At 38.9% G+C, this 22,744-nt stretch overlaps 1 protein-coding gene across 1 annotated transcript in view; it reads right to left on the reverse strand.

The window, feature by feature from the left end:
- Window positions 1-407: 407 nt before the first annotated feature.
- The window catches only part of EXT2 (exostosin glycosyltransferase 2), an 81,328-nt gene continuing 58,991 nt past the window's right edge, over window positions 408-22,744 (reverse strand). The window contains exons 10-14 of the mRNA XM_086748380.1: window positions 16,628-16,794; window positions 9,332-9,475; window positions 8,652-8,780; window positions 7,393-7,475; window positions 408-1,520 (exon numbers count right to left, since the gene is read on the reverse strand). Coding sequence (XP_086604506.1) covers window positions 1,382-1,520; window positions 7,393-7,475; window positions 8,652-8,780; window positions 9,332-9,475; window positions 16,628-16,794 — 662 coding nt within the window. The 3' untranslated portion in view covers window positions 408-1,381. The remainder of the gene's footprint in view (window positions 1,521-7,392; window positions 7,476-8,651; window positions 8,781-9,331; window positions 9,476-16,627; window positions 16,795-22,744) is intronic.

Consider the following 22,744-nt stretch of genomic DNA (forward strand, 5'->3'; position numbering starts at 1 on the left):
ATCTCGTAACAAACATTTTGTCAGTTGAGCTGAAACAGAGCTTCCCTTCCTAGCCCAACTTGGGATCATCTTCAATATCGAAGGGCAAGAGTTAACAGTTCAGGCAATTTTACTTCTGATTTTGCTGCATTTTATTTTCTAATTCAAGTTAATTTCAGTACTGGGAAACAATTCCAATGCTTGTGAGAAATGTAAAGCTTCTCCAAAAGCCTTCCTAAGCTGCATGTTTCAGCAGCAGCCTGTGGCAATGTGTTCCTTAGTTAAATTACAAGCAAAGACTCAGCAGTTCTTCCAACAACGGTGATTTATAGGAATTTGTAAGCGTGGGTTAGTAGTGTCTTGCATGTACACATATTTGAAGGTCCCTTCCAACCCTAACCATTCTATGATTCTATGATTCTATATCCCTGCACATGAAAGCTGTAACTGGGAATTTCTGTAAATTGAAGTGTTTTACAAATCAGTACTAAAATACACTGCTGGCTGAAGAGGATTCAGATGTGAAAACCTCACTTCATAGATGTTGTTCCAATGTATGGCTACAATGTAAAACGGCAACCTAACTCCTTCGTCTTGATAATGAAAAGTAAAAATAAAGTAAGACTGAAAGGTACATTTTTTTTGTACAATACAACTAATTTTGACACAGAGTCACAGTCTCTTGCATGGACACAGCAGAAAACCTGAGATTTACGCAGGAAGAAGTGCAGCAATTGGAGTTCTGTCCCGTAGGTCTCTACTTTGAAGGAGACCATCCTCCCAGCTGCTGTGTGTCTCAATTCACATCAAAATAATTTAAGTAAAACAAAATGCTTTGCCCTTTAAGCCATGTGACAACACACAGATTTTTGTTGCTAATGATGTAAAAAAGTAAACATTTGTCTCACTATGCAGAAAAAAAATGTTTGTTACACAGTTAGTTAAGCCAACAATTAAGCTCAAACAGAGGCCTGGGCAAAAAGCTCCTCCCAAAAGAGAGCAGCTGTACATTGCAGATAGCTGCTTTGAATGGATGGAGGCTTACAAACCAGAGAACTGCAGCACATTTGGTAGAAGTCAGCCATGCCAGTCAGGCCACAGAGAGTGAGATTCTGTTTTATTCTTCCAGGTGCTCAGCCTCCTTTGGAGAAAAGTGTGTGCTTGACATTTCTAGGAGGACTCATGAATAGATTCAATCCTCTGTCAGTTAAAGAGAAGCAGTTGTTCAGCTTGCTATTACATCTTTGTGCAATGTGAAGACACATACCAGAATACAACATTAATTCCCATCTCCATCAGATATAACCACTCTCTAGCCACTTTTTTTCTTCAGGGCCTTATATTCCTCATAGCACCTTATTGGCCATCATTTTCATCACTCAGGTTTGTCTCACAGCTGCCTTTACAAGCTGCCAATATTGGGAAAGCTCTTCAGTTTCTCAGGAAAGTCATCTTTGTACAGGACAGGGTCAGCACGGTGCTCCACCACTTTCAGAGGCATGGTCCCAAAGACAGATGCAAACTTATTGATGCATTCAGATCTGGCGAAAGAGAAAACAGTGTAATTAAGAACCTCAGCAACAGGGCTGGCTACCAGCTCCCACACCAACATAACAGGTAGAAACCTTCCCTCTTGCACTTGGAATTATTTCAGCCATGCTGCCTACCAGTAAATAAAAAGAGAGCCTCACTGCAGAGAGAACTGAAAAGAAGCTGATGTTCTTTGATTTATCCATTTAATCACAGAGACGAGCAAAGGATGCTGGCAGCAGCACGTGTGCACATGGAGGTCAAAGCTTCCCTTCTCCCTCCCCCTAGAATTCCAGTCATTCTTAAAGCAATGTACATGCTGTAAACCAGAACAGATTAACTGCCAACATGTCTCTTAAAGGGCCACTGTTGGGTCATAACAAAGGTTTTGCAAAAACCAAGCCTTTGTGAAAATGGAGTTCTTAAAAAACAAAACAAAAAAAAGGCCGGTTTTTTTCAGACTTCTTCAAAAGCTCTATCTTTTCCCACAAAAATAAACATGCTTCAGTGTATAGGCAACCCTGACTGTACTGTAAGTTAAAAGTGAAGCTGAATAAAAACTATTAAATGAAACCAACTAGTTTATTTTCCTTGTCTAAATAAAGAGATATTGAGCAGTAAGGCATCACATTAGCACAAAAAAAAAAAAAAAAAAAAAAAAAGTACCACTGATGACTCTTTCAGTTTTAATAATCTCAGGTGTCAGTAATGCTGTGGAAGGGAATAGCCATGTGCTTCAAAAAAACAAGCAAACAGATGTTTAACCTTACATCACTCCTTTAACTCTTTCACTGAAAGGCACAGTACCCGTGGAAGCAAGGCAGGGAAAACTTGGCTCATCTCACCTCAGTCAACGCTCAGCTAACATTAGCTGCGTACTTTATAAAACAGCTTTTAAGAACTTCAGACACCAAGAATCATAACAGCCCCCAACGCACAATGTAACAGAGATAGCTACAAGAAAACAGGTCACATTTCTTTTGCCATTCAAAAGGGAAAACAAACAAAAAATGAGTACTTTGACTCAGCTACAGAGGCTGATGTGCTGCAGGCGGTCTCAGAGCAGGTCTCTCGCTCTCCAACCACTGTACCCTCTTCCGACCCCTTCGAAGGGTTAGGGGGTCACCACGGCTCCAGGATAATTTTCCTCAACGGACCCGGTCAATCACACCAAGTGAGTGTGACAGTTTTGTGATGGGGACTGCTCAACACTGCCCCAAACACTCTTTTGAAGTACATGGGACAGCAAGACTGGTTTTCACAATTAATTTCTCAGCCTCTGAGCCATCCCATGGCTCCCTCCTTAACTACAGTAAATGACTGAAAAACACAAAGCCCAAGTTGTTAAAGTGCAACATCTCTACACAGCTGTTTCCAGCTATAATGGTCATATTTCAGGCCATTTTCTGGCCTGAGGAAAAGTGTCAGAAAACTGCTTCATGTGGGGTGATACTTGAATAAGATATTTATACAGGTAAATGCAGATATTTCACTTTCTGCTACCTTCTCATCTCCTTGTATTTCTTCCTACCTCCAGATTCAAATCTTTGGACTACGAAACAAATGAAAAGGAATTAAGAGTGTAAGAAAAAGCTGTGTACAGTGGGAAGCAATCTCTAGACCTGGCACAAGCACTACTTGCTCCAGGGTAGCACAAATCTGAAACAGCAAGGGACTCATCAGTCAGGACTGAAATGAAGAGACCCAAGTAGCTGTTCAAAGTCTGCAATAACAAGGTGAACCATGGGGAAGGTGAGCTTTGGGCGCTGGGCACAGAAAGGTTACAGTAACATGGAGAGCAGGAACAGAGTGTTTTCTCCAGGAACAGTTCAGCAGTTTCCCTTGACTCCATGAGATGCCCAACATGAGCTACTTTAAAGACATCTGATTTTTAGATAAGGTCAGACTTCCAAATCATCTGTTACTTCTAAGAAACATGGCTAACTAATCCAAGCTGCAAGTATTGGAGAAGTCTCGTGGCAGGAAAAGCACAAACTTCACAGGCCAGGAGGTAGATGTGTTGGGAGATGTGCACGTGACAAGTTTTCACAGCTGCTGGCCCTCACTGGTTTCTGGAATACAAGAATATTTCCAGTCTCCTGGTTCAAATCCTGCCTCTGTCAGTAATGACTGAAAGACATTGTAACATAACAGCTGCTTGGTGACCGGTGTGAAATGAATTAGTTATCTCAGCCTGGTAGCCAGGCGTCCACATCAGATCAGCCATTGTCACAACTAGAACTACGCGGTACCCTCAGAGCAGAAGACAAAACTAAATGGATAGTGAAGACAAAATCGACCTCTTCCCTCTAGCGGTTATACTCCCAAATCAAAGATTAAGTCTTATGAGAAAATATGAAGATGGAATTCTTCTATAGCCAAACTTACTCTGGTGGCAAGACCATTCCAGCATACCAGTACAATATTTTTAAACATCCAGAAACTACTTCATTGTTAAAGAAATGAAAACATAAAAAACAGGGAAAAAAAGTATGTTCTAATCCTTCTGGCTGAATCAGAAAAGTTAGTCCTCAGGAAATATAAAGTCCAAACGTCAGAAACTGGCTTTTTGAGAAGAAAGAAATGTCATACACAAGCCACAAAATGTATTTGAATAAAGTCGCCTCTTTCCAAAATTCATCTCCTGCACTGAACTAAATCACTTGAATTCCAAAGCCTTTGCCACCTTTGGACAACATAAACCAGAAAGTATATCTATAAAATTAAACATTCAAAGCTAGGTAGCCAAGAGAACATAACACGTCATCTTAACATGGAGGGAAGGAGTTTTTCTTGGCTGTGTCGATAGTTTTGCAAATTCATACTAACAGAGGCATGTTGGCGTCCAAGAATTAGTCATTTTTTTCCTTGCTCTGCCGGCAACACACAATTGTGCTCGACAAGGAATTAACATAGTGTGTACTTAGAAAGTGAGAGCCCTGTTGCCCTTGGCAGACCGGGTGAACTCTGTATCTGTTAAAGTCTCTCTTAACCAGTTTCCCCTCCATTATATCCCAAACATTTTTTGGTAGGGTAACTCTGCACCTGCAGCCTTTGGCCAATGGTTACCTGGTCAGTTTGCCTCTTAAGTGAATGGATTCCTATTTTAACTCTAACAAATATTTCCATGTCCTGAGTAAGACACTGCTGCTAATGTTGCTGCAGAAGCAGCTCAGCCCTTTGTTGCATTTACTGTACAGGCAGTTGCCCTCTAGGCTGCATTTTACCGAGTTCTTGAGAGCCAGATGCAAAGATGCTAAAGGCAGAAAACTTGTTGCTATTTAAACAGCACCTGTAAATACAGGGATTATGAGATCCTCCTACAGCTGTGACCTGATGTAAAGGCTAACCTAGGGCAAGAAGGGGATTCTTGGTTCAAAGCTTTCTTTAGTTAATGTATTTTAATGATGGAGCTCGATAACCCTGGGGACTTAAGTCTTTTATTTATCTCAGAGAAATTACACAGCAGGAAGAACAGCAGTGTTGGCTTTCCCATGATTCGCTCTGAATATCCTTCAGCATTGGCCAAAAAAAATCTCTTAATAAGAGACAGAGTTCAACTGTACCATCTTTCCTTTGTCTCTGCTGAGTGTCAAAAGGCCCAACAGAACTGGTTAGTTACACGTCTCTCCTGGACAGATCTCCACAACTGACTTCTCAAACCTTTTACACTTACAAAACAATCATCAGGCAGTTGCTGGGATCTCTCTGATATTTCTGAACCAGAAACCTAACACTGAATGTTGCCCATGCCCATGACAACCCTGATAAACTGTTTCACAAACAGTAGGTTGATCGCAGGATATCCGGGCAAGTCGTTATCTTACCTGCTCGCTGTTTCTGAATATTGAAAAACAAGGAGTCAGGCACTTTGAGAAGCTGCAAGTGAAGCTGATAATAGCTTTTTGCCTGATACTCCAGGTATTGTCTGATACTCCTGAATACACCCAAACTGTACATCCTCCCAGGTTTTCTCCTGCATCCAGACTCTACCCCAGCATGTACTCCTTTAGCTGGGCAAATAAAAATATGTGGATATGCAGTCAATCTAACATTTCCCACAACTGAGTTATCTCCACTGTTGGAAACGACAGAGAAGCAATGCAACAGTTTAAACATGTTCTCAATAAACTGTCAATGATACTTTACTCTGAGGATATAAGAATTGCTGTAGACATGGAAACATGACCTTTACCCTGCATCATAATGTGCTTCGGAGCAAAAAGCACTTTTTCATCTTCTGTTTTAATAGTATTTACCTTAATGAGAACCTAGTGCATGACCAAAATTCCTCTGTGCTGTTGTAATGCTACCAGTATGATCACAGGAAAGCTCAACTGGCTTCAGGTAGTCCATCCTGTAGACACAGGACAACCTCTTGTGCTTCCCCTTCAGCTAACATTTAAGATATACAAAGCTTCCAGCCCCTTCCCTAAGAAGTTTTCTGCAAAGTAATTTTTACAATCCTCACAGGGTATGTTTTACATCTGACTTGCATTACATATCCAGTCTAAATACTTTGTCACTAACCTTGGCAGTTATGCTCTTCAGTGCCTGGCATGATGCCCGCTTAATAATCAATCAGACAAATGAGATGTGTGTGTGTTGCATAACATGAGTTTACACATCAGACACACACATGTACGCACTCTTCTTGCAAATAAGCCCCCAAGCTACCAGCCAGTTGTGCATTAGTTCACTGCATAAATTACAATATATAAATATCATTTACATTGCTAAAGGTCAGTAAATGGATAAAACACTTAAAATTTGCTGAGTAATGCAGAGGAGGACAGAAAAAAGCTCACTATTAAGATGATAACCATGGTAACTGATAAGATAACCATGTTATGTCTCTCAGTACAAATCTGAAATGGCCTATTTTAAATAGGTCAGTTTTTTTTTTATTTTGTCAGCTCTTCTGGTGGTCTCTTCCAGCACTATGGCTACCCCTGCTTACCCACCCCGTCAATTCTATGGTGCAAATTATTTTTCCCAAAGTTTGCAGGAGAGATGCAACAGTCCAAGAAGCCTAAGGTGAAATGCCTTTGCCAGTCCTAGATTTCAGGTTAATTCCACCTAATAACTAGCATGTACATTTATTGTCAGATAGCCCTTTTCAAACATAGGTGTTGAACAGCTTTGTAAAAGTGGAGAGACTTTCCCTTATTTTACACATTCAGAAAACAAGGCAGAGGGAAGTTTAGTGTCTTGGTCAAGGTTGGGAAGCCATTTTACTGTAAAGCAGGGAATGTGACTCATATACTTACCAACTTTCAGCATTTCACTCAAAACATTCACTGTCTTTCCAAATACATACTTCATTTCAAAATTAAATTCTCACAAAAATATAATAATACTGCCACTGTTAAAAAATGTGACATGCAATTGTGCAGGCAAATGTCCTTCATTAGTGGAAGCAATGCGCTTCACAATCTTTGGAGGAAAGACAGTGTACAAATATCTATTCAAATAACATTATTAATAATTTATATCCTTGTTACTCTTTGGTAAGCTAGCAACTGTCTAGTTTAAAAAATAAATCTCATTACAGTCGATGTTCCATGGTAAAACAGAAATGTGGTATTACTGAAAGTACTGCCAACAACCTGAATTTCATGTATGTGTCCTATATGTTTTACAGCAAAGCTGCTAAAAATTGTGCTCTTCTAAAGTTCTTTCTTGTAGTAGTCCACTTTTCAGTGTTACATCGTCCATTGTAGGAATGACTTATGCCAATAAAATCCATGCGACATTCTTTCAAAATTAGTCATTTACAGAAATACAATCAGCGAGCATTTTTGATCCTAACTTCATGAGACACAGGATAAGATTCTAGGGATCAGAACAAGGCAATCAGAAGAATAAAGGGTGGTCACTCACCTTTCCACCATGTGTGTCTGGTCCAGTGATAACCCATCAATTGCCGTGCATTCTGGACATTTGAACTTCTTTCGTGGGGTCACCTGCAGAAAGGCACGCCAGATATTATCAAATATCATCAGAAGGGACATTAATCTCCTTGCACGGAAAGAAGCGCAATACCTCTGAACATGCCTGCAGTGTAAGTTGAGCTGTCTCAAAAAATCGGGGGGGGTTGAGGGGAAAAAAAAAAAAAAAAAAAAAAAAAAGCTACTCCATTCAGCTCCATCTGGCTCAGCCGACTGCAAAACTCACAGGGGCCCAATAAAAACGGCTTGGAGGGGTTTTTCCTTCTGTAACTGAAAAGAAGTGGCGATGACAAGCTCCTTAATTCCTGTTTAATGACTGTTTTCTCACTGCCAAGGTCCCTGTATAAACACCATTTGTTCTTGCAGCCATAACAGCGATGAAATATAGCTTCCCATACTTCACCGTAACGTTAATCCAACAGACACTCACTCCACTTAATAGCTGACTGGCAAACTCTGTAAGACTCTCCGAATCACACAGAGGTGCCAAATTACTCTGCTGTGCCCTCATACAGCTCAAAAACTTTTTCAGCAAAAACACACACTTTATCTTCTAAAGACTTTTCTAGGAAACGCAGCCATCAGTCCCAGTAAATGATGATGGACAGATGGGAAAATGGACCCTGCTAATTGAAGTAATGCCTGGTCGCCTCTAAATCTCATTCCAAGTTGACACACTTGGAAATGAATGTACAGAGTGAATGTCCAGACCTGAAAACATGTCAGGAAATTAATTCAGGGATAAAAAGTTCATTTAAAGCTGATCCTGCAATTAACATTCTTGCAATTAATATTCCTATAAATCAGCTGTTGCCAGACCATGACAGAGTGAGCTGTGGACAATTGGCAATTTCTTTCCTCTAGTGACCTCAAATAGTTAAAATATATATATGTGGGCTTGTATACATACACACATACATATAGGTATCATTTAAATTACCTTCTTCATAGCTCTTCTAGATGGCTAAAATAATCACCAGAAATAACTAGTGAAAAACAATTCTCTGTTCACAGTTAGTCCTTTTACTAAAAGGGCTTTTCTATCATGGAAAGAGAATAAGACACCATACAAGGGATAAATGAGAGAAAAAGGAAGACAAAGTAATACACTGAAGCCTACTAAGTAAATTCATATGAGTATGCACGTCATGTATTTAAACTTTGTAAAGCTAAACTGCAGAAAAGTCCAACCTTAATGACTGATTTGCCAGTGACATTTGCCACTAGAAAATTCATGGCAATATCTTCACAGTTCATATGAGCATCCACCCAGTTCTTGATGTCTCCAGGCATTTTGTAGGTGTAAAGGTAGTTGAAATACTGCAGGATAGGGGAGAGAGAAGATAATTTTAAATACAGATGCAGTAACTAGAAGACTCTAAATACTTCAGTCACTGAAAAGCAGGCAGCTAACGATGGATTATGGACAAATTGTGATATACTGCCTTCAGGCAAGGACTACTTGAGCAGATAGAAAATAATTTTGGTGCTTAATTGCATAATTATTCCTTTCCTGACCAGCACACAAATTTCATTACAACTGGTTTTCTTTTCTTAAAGAAGAACTAGTTTTCTTTTCTTTCTTTTCTCGAACTACACAAAATTTGCTGAGTAGTTGCAGGTTATGCAAACTGGCAGGAGTTCTTTTGTAAGTTCATGAAGGTAACGGTTTTATTTTACAGGCAGAGACAAATCAGTTCTTTTCACATCAACTGAAAGAGAAAAAGGCTTAGGGAAAGTCTGCAATTGGTTCTACGATTGTTGTAGAAAACAATCATGGCCCCACAAAACACAGAACAATGACAGAAACACATGCAGCTCTTTAAAAAAGGTTCATGTTGTACATTACTATACTACAAGTTGTATATTACCTTGTGATAAAATGCTGCCCCAGTGAGCACCATTGAGACTTCATTGGTCCACTCTGATTCATATTTCCATTTGTTCATCTCATGGTCCCAAAGATGCAGGCGGCCTGGATATCCAACCAACCTGTCAGGGAACTCCCGCCAAACCTGAAGAGAAAAAGATATGAAATACTGCTTACCAGGCCTGCACAGCAAGCAAACACAAATGTGTGGATGTAACACATCTGCGTTGCAATGGCAGAGTTACAGTGGTGCAAAGACCATTTCAGTTCTTCTAAGTTCCAATTCTTGAAATTGGAAACTGCCTGGAAAAAAAAGTATGAAAAAGCCCAAGCTTGCTTTGGAAGGACCCTACAACTCAGCGAAGTCATACCCCAGAGCAAAAGCCCATTAAAGCAATATTAACGTTTTTGTTGGAGAGACATTTAACTGACTATTCAAACAGACTTTAACACTAACTAAGTACAAGGACTCTATGCAAGCATGATTAAAACAGAACTTTTGATGTTAACTTCAGCAGATATGGCTACAACCTAACTACTTTCACAGCTGGCTTTGGATCTAACCAACCTGCTTCCTTTGACAGGAATAGGCTTAAAACAGGCTTGTATTTTAATATTTCTGGTGTTCTTTAGTGGGTGCTTGGATGGATCTACTGCTGCATGGAAGGCCTCTTTGCCCTTGACTTGTTCCAGACAGCTGGATACAATCAAGATACCATCCTTGTCACTCCATACATTATTTTGTAGCTGACCACAGGATCAAACACAGTAGAAAAGAACAAGGAGAAGGGCATCATTAACACAACCTCAGTTCTCCGCACTGCTGGCCACATTAAATAATGCACAATTTTTGCATTCAGAAAAAAAGGTTTATAATTATTTAGAAAGGTCTGAACACTATTCGCTTGCTTAATACACTGTATGTGCTTTTGCTGATCAATAATGAAGTTAGTATTTATCCGCCTTATTTGCAGATAAATTACTCAAAATTTGTCCTTTAATCCAAATAACTGCTAGTTTTGTTGGAAGAATATGTGTCTTGACTCTCCAATACACAGTGTTAGGTCACAAGAGTTTCTCTTTCAGGTTGGTAGTGTGTAAATAAACAATACTCAAATTTCATTGTGTATGCAAGATCAACAACAACAGCAACAAAATATCTCATAAATCCCCAACAGTCACTTCACTAGCAAACCTCTCCTCTCTCTACAAAAGGCGGGGGAACCCGCTATTCGAATTTGCGGTAAAGAAAGTATTATCTGGAATTCCACCATCCTACAAACCTCACTTCATTAGCAGCTCACATCGGGCACTTTTTATGTGCCAGTATGTTTCTGTTGGGAGGCCTGGACTATAAGGACTCTATGCAAGTATTTTTTCAAAGTAAACATGATAAAACAATCAGCTTTAAGCTACTGCTTCTGTATCTACATTGCTGTGATTTTGCATTACTATATAGCTTTTCATCTATACATCTCAACACATTTTATTGCTGTCAGTTAATATAGCTTCAGAATCCCATGATGAGAGCAGTTATTATTTCAAACGTACAGATGAGGAAATCTGCCAAAAATCATACAGGAAACAAGAATGGGAACCAGATCTTCTGACTCCCTGACTTGTATTTTATCCAGAAATCAATCTTTCTAGACAGTTCTAGGGCACAAGTACTGGGATAGTATTTAGATAGGATAACACTCTAACACAGAGGGCACTTGAAAGCAGAGATGATTTGGAACTCAAGGAAGAGAATTCATAGGATATTACAAGTTGGTGCCATCAGGTAATTAAAAAATTACAGATTTCTGACAGATAAGCCAGTGAGAGCTTGAGATACCTATTTTGACACAACATCAAAAACATTAATAAAGAACAAAAACCCAAAGGTATGGCCACTCCCTCTTCCAAAATTTTACTCCTCACTCTCTAGAACTCAAAAATTAATGTTTTAATTTTAATATTTTTGTAAACTTGACTATTAAAATGCCCATCTCCCAGCTGTTGGAAGACACCACCACATAAGCTATTGAGGCTTAACAAAGAATTTGATAGAACAGTACAGGTCTGCACTGCACTGGACTAAGAACTCTTGCAGAGGGAATGGCACGCATATTAAAAGCAGCTGAATAAAAGACTGAACTCAGCTACTGTTTCCCAAGGGACTTCCATGCCTTCACAACACAGAACTGGAAGTTCACATCCCTTCTAGTTTTTGCCCTCGCTGTAATCTTCATCTTTTATGTCCAAACAACATAAAATAAAAGCCAGCTATAATATATGTTACTCATACAGATTTCTTTGTATCACTGTAAAGCTCAATCCTACCCCAATTCTGGCCTCTGAAAACGGTCAGTTTGATGCATTTAAAAAACATCTTGGTTGCTTGAAACAAAGATCTCTTTTAAAAGTAATGCTATCAAAGTCAGTGGAAAAGCTTCGCTTTTTCTTAATGTTCATCACTAGTTCATCCAACGGTAAATTCTAGAAAGGCTCCAAATAGCTGCATCCAGCTCATTGCCCAAATCCATACATATGTTTTGTGCCAAAATTAATATATACAGCTACTGCTAATAAGGAAGCTTTCAGAATAAAAATGGTGGCAGTGATTCTTATAGTACTCTCTGTTTTGTACTACCGTCCATTTTCTTGTTTGAAGGTTGCCAGTAATTTACTAGTCTGTTAGGAATACATTCCATTTTAGCCAGTGATCTTATTAGCTTTCTCAGACTAAAGAAGGATAGCCTGATTTAATACTGGTAAGGGACATATCCAAGGAAAAACATATTGCCAAGTGAAGAGGAGGTATGCTTCTTTGCAGACAATAGTATTCCAGTGACTCTGCTAGACAACCCTGAAGATAAATATTTTTGGACAAAGCATCTTCCAGATGAAAAGTCAAATAAAAGTTCTGACTTGGTAGTTTTACTAAAAATCTTGTAAAAGACACCAAGAGAAAATGATAGTAATTTTGTTTCCAAATCAAGTTCCTCAAGTGAACATAAACAGCCTAGCTAAAACCCTCCAGTCTCACCTCTCCACGGTTCTCTCTGCCTCCTAGCTCCAACTATTCTGTGCTGTTTCACCGTGCCATCAGAACAGTTGACACAGCTCATTCTTCCATGTAGCCAAAAGACAGAGAAGCACTTCCTTTTCCAGAATATACTCCAACATTTATGCATTAAATTTATTAGACTATATTAAGTCACATGCAACTTCACGAACTGGCTAATTACAACTAGAAAATTTTAAAATCTAATGAACAGAAGAATAATCAGTGTTTCCAAAGCTACAATGGCAAAGTCGTAAGAACGAAACACTGACTATCCTCTACAAATGAAAGAAAACACAGACAATCAGTATTCCTTCTCTCTTCCTAGAGCTCCATCCACTCTTCATTCTTGCTCAGTCCTCAAAGGGACGGCTTGTGCTATTACAAAAAACCAAAGCAAAATGTAAATCCAAAGCCCATTAAAATAAGTGATGCTTTACGTGCATACAAATTTCTAAAAATAACTTCAATTTGAAGAAGAGCTTTGAACATGGCCAGCAGTTATGTGGCCAGAAGTCTTTTGGTAAGCGGAGTTATATAAGGAATGCTGAAAAATACATTTTTAACAGTCAAAAGAGGTATGGAAGAGTTCCTCTAAAGAAGGCATTCAACCTTCATGATGATTTTAGTCTAGTGAAATATGCAATTCATCAGGAAGTTTTTGTTTTGTTTTTTTTTTTTTAAAGAATACCAGAGACATGAAGCACTGAAAACCACCCCTGAGACAGAATAAGGTCATCTACTGGCAGAAGGCAAAAAGCTTCCAACAGAAAAAAACACAAACTTAGCAATGCATCAAACAATATTGTCTATGAACAAAAAACATGGACTCATAATTCCCATTTAAATTATTTCTGTTATTGCTGTAATAAAAATACTATGTCTTTGTAAGGACAAAGTGCTGCATAAGTACGTAATAAGAAATCTTCATGAACTTCATACTTGGAAACTATTATCCCCACTTTTCCAGATGATAGGAATGCTAAGCCATCTGCTCTGAGGCCAGCTGAGACAGAGATGGGAATGCTACAATGTGTGCTTTCAGTCTTTACTCAAACACCAAACACTTCAGGAGCAGCCAATGGTTCTGCTTTAATTTTTTAAGATTATGATGATCTAAATACTCGCTCCTTTTCTTGAGTCTCTCTGATACTCCCTCTGTGAACAACAAAGATTGGTAAGTGAGGAAAAAGTTGTCTAGCCCTAACAGGTTTTTTTTCCAGTGCCACAAGCTACGCCTGTGATTTCATCATGTACCTTAACAGGAATACTTTTTTCAAAGTCAGAAAGTCATGAGTATTCTTCTGCTACCTTAATATTGCAGCACACAGGGACTATTTTTCTGCTTGCTCCAATAGATTTACGCAATGTCATAAATCACTGTACCATAATAGTTCACTTTTAACAAGTAAAAAAATGTCTGACACTTTGAGTGTTACTATAATTTTTTATGGCTGAAAGTGTACAGAGATCAAAGTTTTCTGGTGTTTTTAGGCTTGCTCTATACATTCAGACAAGTCTGTGACAGAGGGGGTTTTGCCACATGTTTAAACGTAAAGTCTCAAGGATATCAAGAGGAGAAAAGAAAATTACTGAATGTCACGTTTCCAGCCCTTCTTATGACCAAAGCAGAAGCAGACATACTTTTAAAAGAAAACTTTCTAGTAACATTATATGCTGCTACTGTTCCCTCTGGATTCCCCTGCAAATGAGTCAAGAGCTTGAGAGATACTTTTCTGGTAACACACATAAACAGATAAATAAATTATCACAGGCTGAGCACAATTTAAACATCTGGGACCCAGCCCAGGCCTGTCAAGCAAGTCACAGACACTCAGGGACAGGAAAGATCAATCTTCAGCTCCTGATTTCTGTGCCAGGGAGCAGCAACTACATCACCCACCCTCTATATGAAGAAAACTGTGTATTTATAAAATTATCTAGTGTGCTTCTGTACTCAAAGGCATTTCTATTCATTTATTTTACAGGGAAAATAAAAAGCAATCTCAAAATATAAAGATTCAAACTACCCACAAGTTTGTCTCAACGATCTGCCCAACAAGGCATTTTAATTTTCCATCAATGTGGCTGTGTAGTAAGCTGAATTCCCAGAATCAAAAAGGAATAGGACTTATAATAAAATGCAAAAAACTGCAAAAGCAATAGTTTTTAATCTGCCAGACGAAACAACCTTGTGTCCAAACAGCTCCATGCACACACTGAATGCAAGGACTGTAACTCAGATAGTCCCTGCAACCAACGCATACGGTCCCACAGGCAGCCAATAAATTAGCCAGCACAGTCCAACAGCCAGGCCTGGGGATGAAGAGCTCTAAGTCCCAACTGCCACCTAATCACACTGGCTGCAGAGAAATTCACATCAACTTTTCTTTGCCTCCTTTTTTTTTTGTCATGAGGACAACTCTTTGCTGAAGTGACCACACTCAATATATGTGAAGGTACAGATATTTTCCATTGAGGATGTTTAAATTAACGCTTCAGACGCACAAGCGCCACAGTTCTACTTCTCATGACTTCTGGCTGACACAGTTGAAACTCAGCTGCAGTTTGAATCTCTGCTTCAAAGCCCTCCAAGCCTACTTTGCCAGTAGCAGAGATTCATTTGGAACTACTTACCCAGTCACTTAGGTTTTATAAAATTTATTTTTATTTACTTTGAGACAGCTCAATGAAAATGAAAGTCAAACTGCAAACAGAGCCAGGATTTACACAGCATGCACGTTATGGATTTGCTGTCTTTCATCCCATCAGTTCACCCTCAAAACGAGTAGCTACAGCATCAACACAGACAAAAGTAAGTCAGCCTGCAGAACTGCCAACACTTGATTGCTCTGATGTTGCAGTGCAGTGCTTAAAACATTCTGTGTAGAAAACTGAGCACAGGGAAGGCATATGCAGCCAAAAAAACCCCTTCCTTCAGTTGTCTTCTCTTCGTTCCATCTTTCACACTTCATGTACTAACCCGTTACTCTTAACCTGGCAAGGGAAGTATTTCCTTTCTGGAGACACACACGATAGATTAAACCTCTGTCTCCACTACTTAATATCTTTGTTATTACATCAGCATACCTACATTACCACAAGTCATTTCACAAGTCCAAAATCTTGTTACTTGCTAACAGTCCCTTTCACTTGAGAGGGAGAAAGAGCCGTATTTTACCACATATGTATTGACATTAAAGAAGGACTTTCAACATCTCTTAAAAAAATAACTTCTTGTGTTAACAACTACACTTAAAATCATTAAAAATGAGACAACTATCGCATTTAGTTTGCTTTCTACCCTTTAGAAAAGTGCTTTTAACTATTTCCACTCAATTTAGGTAACCAATCTGTGTTCTAGCTCTTATGTATGAAACCTGTTCTTGTTTTGCTCTTGATATTGCAGGTACAGGTGTGATGAAATGATTCAAACCTTTCTTAGAATATGGTATTCTAATGTTTGGATTTATTTACAAACATGGCATGTTTGTCTTAAATATACACATATAATAGTAATGTCAGATTATGGACTGTGTTATATACTCAAATACAAATGGAAGACAAAAATTAACTCATTCAAATCAAGAGTTTTGGAAAGAAGATAACACTGGTGCTTTAAGTAAGCACACTTTTTAACAAACAACTCAAATGCCTATGAAGACTTTCACCTCCTTGTACTGCCATGGGTAACTGATTTGGACCAACTTTCTTTTTGTTGATACTCTCATTACAACAGCAGCTGTTGAAGCTTTGCCATTTCAAGCATATGAAACACACATCTCCTCCTTGACATTCTTCAGTTCCTCTTTTCATTGCACTCCACTTTACTTCAGCACGTCCTCAAGAGGCCTCCTCTGTTCTCAACATTTAATCTCTGAAACTTGTCTTGTCCATCAAGACACATTAACTTGGATAGCACTTCTGATTTGTCTGAAAACTGTTTGAAACTGTTAAGAAGAATGCAATGTACAGTCTCCAGACTGCTTCCATTTCACCAACTACACAACATTTTCTGGAGTCTCTTTGCATTACTGTGCCAGTTACCAAAAAATTTTCTGTTAGCTGGCAGTTTTTTCCATAAAGTAATGACTATCTGTAAAAACATTTCAGTCAGCATTGAATTGTTACGGTAAAGAGAGATACAATAGCCTGAATCAGCAGACTGTGCAGTGATTCTTCCACATATGCACATGCAATGTTGAAGTGGACAGCCAAAGAGACAGGAAAAAAAAGCAGTTCTCTTACCTCATAGCCAAACTGGAGTTCATCTGAGGTTAGCATAATGATATCATCATCAATAGCCAACACTGCTTCTGTTTCAATCTCATCATAGGGGAAGAAGCGGTTACTAAGTTTGTTTTCTGCAGTCCTAACAACTTTCAGGGGAACACGAATCTTTGGCCAGAGGGACTCTAGAGAGAAAAATTAAAATAAATGGAGTTCAATGTTATACTTCTGAGCAAGTCTGCACATTTGTCTTAGCTTCTCTTTACTCTTTTTTTTTCTTCACATCTTAAACAAAAGCTTCTTAATTGCAAATTTACACTAACTTTCAGTTAGGCAAATACGTAAGCGTATGAAGGCAAGATACAAAAGTTCAGCTCCGTTTCCCTCTCTGACTCTCTACAGAGAGCTTCACAGGCAGCAATATGGGGGACAGCTTGCCCAAAACAGCAGTCTGTGATAATCACATAACAAGAGTCAGCAATATTATGTACTGTTTTAGGAGACACAGCAAGAAAATATATTTTACTCATCTGCAGCTATTTTAAAGAATTTGAAGCAGCAGTATACAATCATTGACTGCAAGTCTAGAGCCATAAAGAAATTGAAAAAGAGTGTTAGTTCTATCAAGTGCTGAAAAAAATAAATTTTATTGTATCCATCTAAATTCTAGATATACCTAAAATGTTAATCACTACTGACAGTTAGGGAGTAGATTCTGTGTATCAGTAATTTCTTTCATCTTCAAAGTCCTATGTGACAGTGATAAATTAAGCTAGATAAATGCAAAAGGATTCTACATGTGCCCTACAGCATCCTTCCAAGTAGAACAGAGCACTGGAGTACATAATCATGAAAATCCAGAAGTCAAAATGATGCTTTTACTAGCAACCAAAAAAACCCTGTAGATACAAAACTGGATCCAATTCACTCTACAACAAAATCAGATTTCCACTTCTTGCCATGTGTTTAAAATGTGGCACATTAAGTGTTACACTAACAGTTTCTGCAGGTTTTTGCATATATTAAATATTTTTCAAACTCCTATTCTATTCCTACAAAAGTATAACTGCAGGCATAAGGAAAGAGCACCAAGCTAAAAGAAACACAACTAAGGACTGAATATTAAACATTAATTCTAAATGCACATATTTAACCATATACATTTTCTAGTACAAAGCTTAACAGTACTATGCATCCCAAAAGCACCAGATCATCAAAAAGTAGTTTAATTAATAGCTAAACAAACTGCTAAACAAGTACAAATGTGATCTGTTGGTTTCTTCCAGCTTTCACAATAAACATATTTCAATTAAAATCTCAGGGAAAAGAGAGCACTGTAAGATGAGTCTAAGTACCTTGTGAAGAGCAGATAGATGAACACTTGAGTTTCTTACACTGGAGAAACGGAGGGGATGGCAATGGTATACGATAAGAAAACTAAGCAAAAATACATGAAATCAATTACAAAGTGACTGCTCAGATGATTTATAAGTTGTTCTCTGTGTCAAATGAAAACGTGTATAAGGATACACCTCGAGGGAGGTGATCCTTCCCCTCCACTCAGCACTGGTAAGGCCACCCCTGGAGCACTGTGCCCAGTTCTGGGCTCTGCAGTACAAGAGAGACATGGACATACCAGAGAGAGTCCAACAAAGGGCCAAGAAGATGATGAAGGAACTGGAGCACCTCTCCTATGAAGAAAGGCAGAGACACCTGGGATTACTTAGCCTACAGAAGAAAAAGCTCAGTGAGGGTCTCAACCATACGTACAAATACCTGAAGTTAAGATGTAAAGAAGACAGAGCTAGGCTCTTTTCACTGGTGTCCAGTGGCAGGATTATAGGCAATGGGCACAAACTGAAACACAGGAAGTTGCCTCTGAACATGAGGAAACACTTTCTCATTGTGAGAGTGACTCAACACTGGTGCAGGTTGCCCAGGGAGGTAGTGGAGTCTCCATCCTTGGAGATATTCAAAAGCCAGCTGGAGATGGCCCTGTGCAACCTGCTCTGGGAGACCCTGCTTGAACAGGGGAGTTAGACAGGGTGATCTCCAGAGGTTCCTTCCAAGCTCTGCCATTCTGTGATTCTGTGGTAAGTGGCATTCTGTGAGAAGTGACATTGGGCCTGAAGCCACTGAAATGTTCATCAGTGATCTGAAATACATATAAATTGCCAGTGCAATTTGCAAGTGACACAAAGCCTGGGGACATGAAAAACAGTGAGGACAATAAGGTCATACTGAGCACTCCGGACTGTTTAGCAAACTAGGTGCATTTGAACAAAAACCAAGCTGCCACAACTTGACACATAGTTAAACACCAGAACCAAGGAAACTTTTTCCCTAAAAGCAGCTGCTGAAAAGGATTAAAGGGTCAGAGTGGGCCTTAGTTCTCAGCACGCTGCTTCAGCAAAATGAATTAATGTATTTTTTTTTGTTTGTTTTCATATCCTGTGTATGTATTTTTTTTCATACGTAGATGGGTAAGTAGTAAGAAATGGGGCAGGGGGTGTGGAGGGCAATTTTCCCTGAATGCAGATGTAGTCACACAGACGGTAAAATACTGTTTGATTCTGGTGTTTGTATTTTTCAAACCATGTTATAAAACACTGCAAATGGTGCAGGAAAGAACCACGTAAGCTATTTGAGGGCAGGAGAAAATGTCTTATGGTGGAACTTGGAGATCAATCTGTTTAGCTTATTAAAAGAAGGAACAAAAAGTGGATTTGATTAACATTTACAAGTTTACAGGAAGAAAAATGCCACATACCTTCTAGAGAAAGACATAACAAAAACAATGACTGGAATCTAAAGCCAGGCAAATTCAAAGTATAAATAAGGCAGACATTTTTAATAGTAACAGTGGTTAACCTCTGGAGGAAGTTAACAAGGACAGCAGCTGATTCTGTACATCTTGTCTTTGAATAAGGCTGGATATTGTTATAGGTGATGCACTCAAGTTAGACAGAAGCCACTGGACTGAAAAGAAAGGTGATGTGGCGACTCACAACTTGCAGGTCAATCCACATGATCTTATCGCCCCTTCCTTCTCAAATTCTACAAACCCATGAAAATGTACAAACAAAACTTGCTCCCAGGAACTAGTGTATGTGTCCTCATTGCCACTAGGCCTCTCAGATTTAACAGCTCACACAATACTCTTAAATAAAACACAGAGCAGCACGCTGCTTAAAGACACCAGAGTCCAAACACTACCTCACTGGGAAAACAAAGCAGCATTTCCAAACCACAGTAAGAGTCTTCAAAAGCCAGTTTTTCTTGGAGCTGTATTTTAGAAAGAAGGATTGGCATGCATGGGTGGTCAAAAGAAAGGAGAAGAAATACAGAGTGATATTTACTGGCAAAATTTGTATCCACTTTCCTACCCTGAGGTTTTTCCTGTGAGACTGAAGAAGTGACTGTAAAATCTACCTTGATCTGGGTGGTCTTGTAGACCATGGCCTGTATTTGACACGTATGCAGGTTCTTGTCCAGTTTTACTCACGTCTTTTCCTTCTAGCAGAATGCAAGAGGTATCACCCCAAACATCGACATACACTTTAGCACCTTGTAATATTGACTAGAAGCCAGTCAGAAGGATTCAACCATGCTACTGAAGGGCTCCAATGGAAGTCACAGTCAGCCAGCAGCTGTGGAGCTACAGCAAGTGCCTTGGGGCCACAAGAAAAATGTTCAAGAGCCATAGATTCCAATTAGAGTGCAATGCGCTCATTTTATTCTCAGCGTTGTAAGGTCTTTGAAATCCACTTGAAACATAATCTGAAACAATGATTCCAGCAGGACACTACTGACATTCCAGAATTTTCATCTGGCTAATCATCATAACCTCGGGAGGCAGTAACACTCAATAACTGGAATTGCTTATTGCAAATTAGTAATCTCAAATCAACTCACTGCTTTCTTGCTAGTTTACCATACAACATGCAAGCATCCATATTTGTAAGACAGTTAGCTACAAGTACCCTGCAAAGACACATATCACAGCCTCATAAAGACTGCAGACTTAAAGACCTTAGGCTAATTGCCTATAACTATCCAACTGTAACCCCAGCATTGCTATCAAATAATTTTAAGTAGCCTGCCAGGTCCCTAAAAGACTCCACTGTCACAAATGTTTCATTAGCCATCAGAATTGCCATATGTATGTATGCATTTGTGAATCTGTATTTATAAGTACCAACAAAGTTTACATTTTATACATGTTAAGTACTCTTTTATTTAGGCTTTTCTTCCTTTCACATCTGCTACACATAAAAAAAAAAAAAGAAAAAAAAAGATACAACCAAATTGCAACAAAGATCTTATTTCAGTACAGGAATACACTGAAATAAAAATTGAAACTGAAAAGTCACTAGGTTTGAAAAACAGTAATTCAGAAAAGCAAGCAAGTATGGATGCTTTAAACTTCTAGCTCTTCAGAAAATCAACTGTTTGAAAACTTACTAACAGACATGCCACTTGCCTAAAAATACGGTAACAGAAGAAAAAGTAATGAAAAGTGTATGAAAAATGAAGGTGTAATCCAATTATAATCAGCACGCATCTCAGATGTCAGCAAATCCTGTTAAACCCACATGATTTACTAAGTTCTTGGGAAGCCTCTCAAAACGACTGATTCTAAAAAAAAGAGGTATGTTACTGTAAAATATCTGTGCCTTGAGAAACTTAATACAAAGTTTCTGGATTTGGACTTAAATTAATGAATGGAAAATATCAGCATTTTGGACACGCTTTGAATAAGACATTAGGGCACCAGTTATTCTGCAGCATGCAAAATGAAAGAAAGCATAAGACCACTTGCTGCCTAGAGGCTGACCCGATACTGACAACTGCTGCACCTACACAGATGAAAAGCGCATGGGAGATGTCATGACACAATGACACCTGGGTAACGACTTTGGCAGCCTGGGCAAAAATGACTGTCACAAAGGACAGCAGGCTCCACTCAGAGATCCAAGTATTCAAAGCCAGCCCTGCTGCAGGAACTCCAAAAGAAATATATAGTCAATAAAAAAAAAGACAACAGCTACTTGAGAAGTCAAAGTTTTAGAATCCATCAGGATAGTTACAATTGTCTATATTTTAAAAGACCACAAGAGTATTTGTACTTTTCCTTTTTATATACAGAAGGAATGTGGCTTGAAGAGAAGTTGGAGACAGGGTCTGCCACTTCTGTAACACCAGGCTCCGAATTTTCAGATACTGCTTGGAAAGTTATGAGAAACCTCAGCACCAGCAAAACATACATGGCAGAGATTCTCAGTTTAGTAGACTCTATTATAACCAAGGTAAAAGCAAATGCTTTATTCTTACAGTAAGAGGATACTGCATCATTTAACAGAATATGACAAAGATAAAAAAAGCCCAAGACAAGAAGGTAGATGAAGTCTTTCAAAATGGCACGAGAACCTTTAAGCATATAAAAGTAAAAGTGCATGTTTGGACTCAAAATTATTCTTACTTCTTTTAAAAGCAGTGAGGACTTTCTGAGAGGCAGTAGAAGACAGGTAAAATACAAAAATAAAGCTCTCTGCAGTGTGTAAAAGTCTATATAGAGACTCTTCAGTCTCTAAGTCTGAAGAGAATGACAGGCACCTCCTATTGCACATCATACTGAAATAATTATGAGAGAAGAGTGTTTGAACAACACTTACACTTGCTCTTTGGCAAGAAGACTCAGGGCATTCTTGGCACTTCGTGCTATTTGGGACTACTGATGCACTGATTGCAGGAACTGCCCACAGAAAACAGCCTGTGGTCTTCTAAACACAAAATCAGCAGTTTCACAACTTTTCCAAATGCAGCTTCTACTTCTAATGGGTTTACAATGCCCACAACCACATACACAGCTGTATTTCTGGCCAGCCCACAATCCCACCATTAAGTTCTGCAAGTTCACATCTCATAGCAAATTTTTCAAGCATGATTTCAAGATTATTTCCACAAACTGCAGGATCAAAAAAGTGCCATAATTACACTCCCATTTAAAACACTCTTATACAGAAGAGCAGCAAAACTCCCCATCCTCCAAAAACGCAATTCTCAGCTACAACTCCCAGTGAATTACATGAAAGACATAAGGAAGAGAAGGGAAGACAATCATGAGAGAGAGAG

Source organism: Chlamydotis macqueenii, chromosome 5 (assembly GCF_036417535.1).
Source record: "Chlamydotis macqueenii isolate bChlMac1 chromosome 5, bChlMac1.mat, whole genome shotgun sequence".
Lineage (NCBI taxonomy): Eukaryota > Metazoa > Chordata > Aves > Otidiformes > Otididae > Chlamydotis > Chlamydotis macqueenii.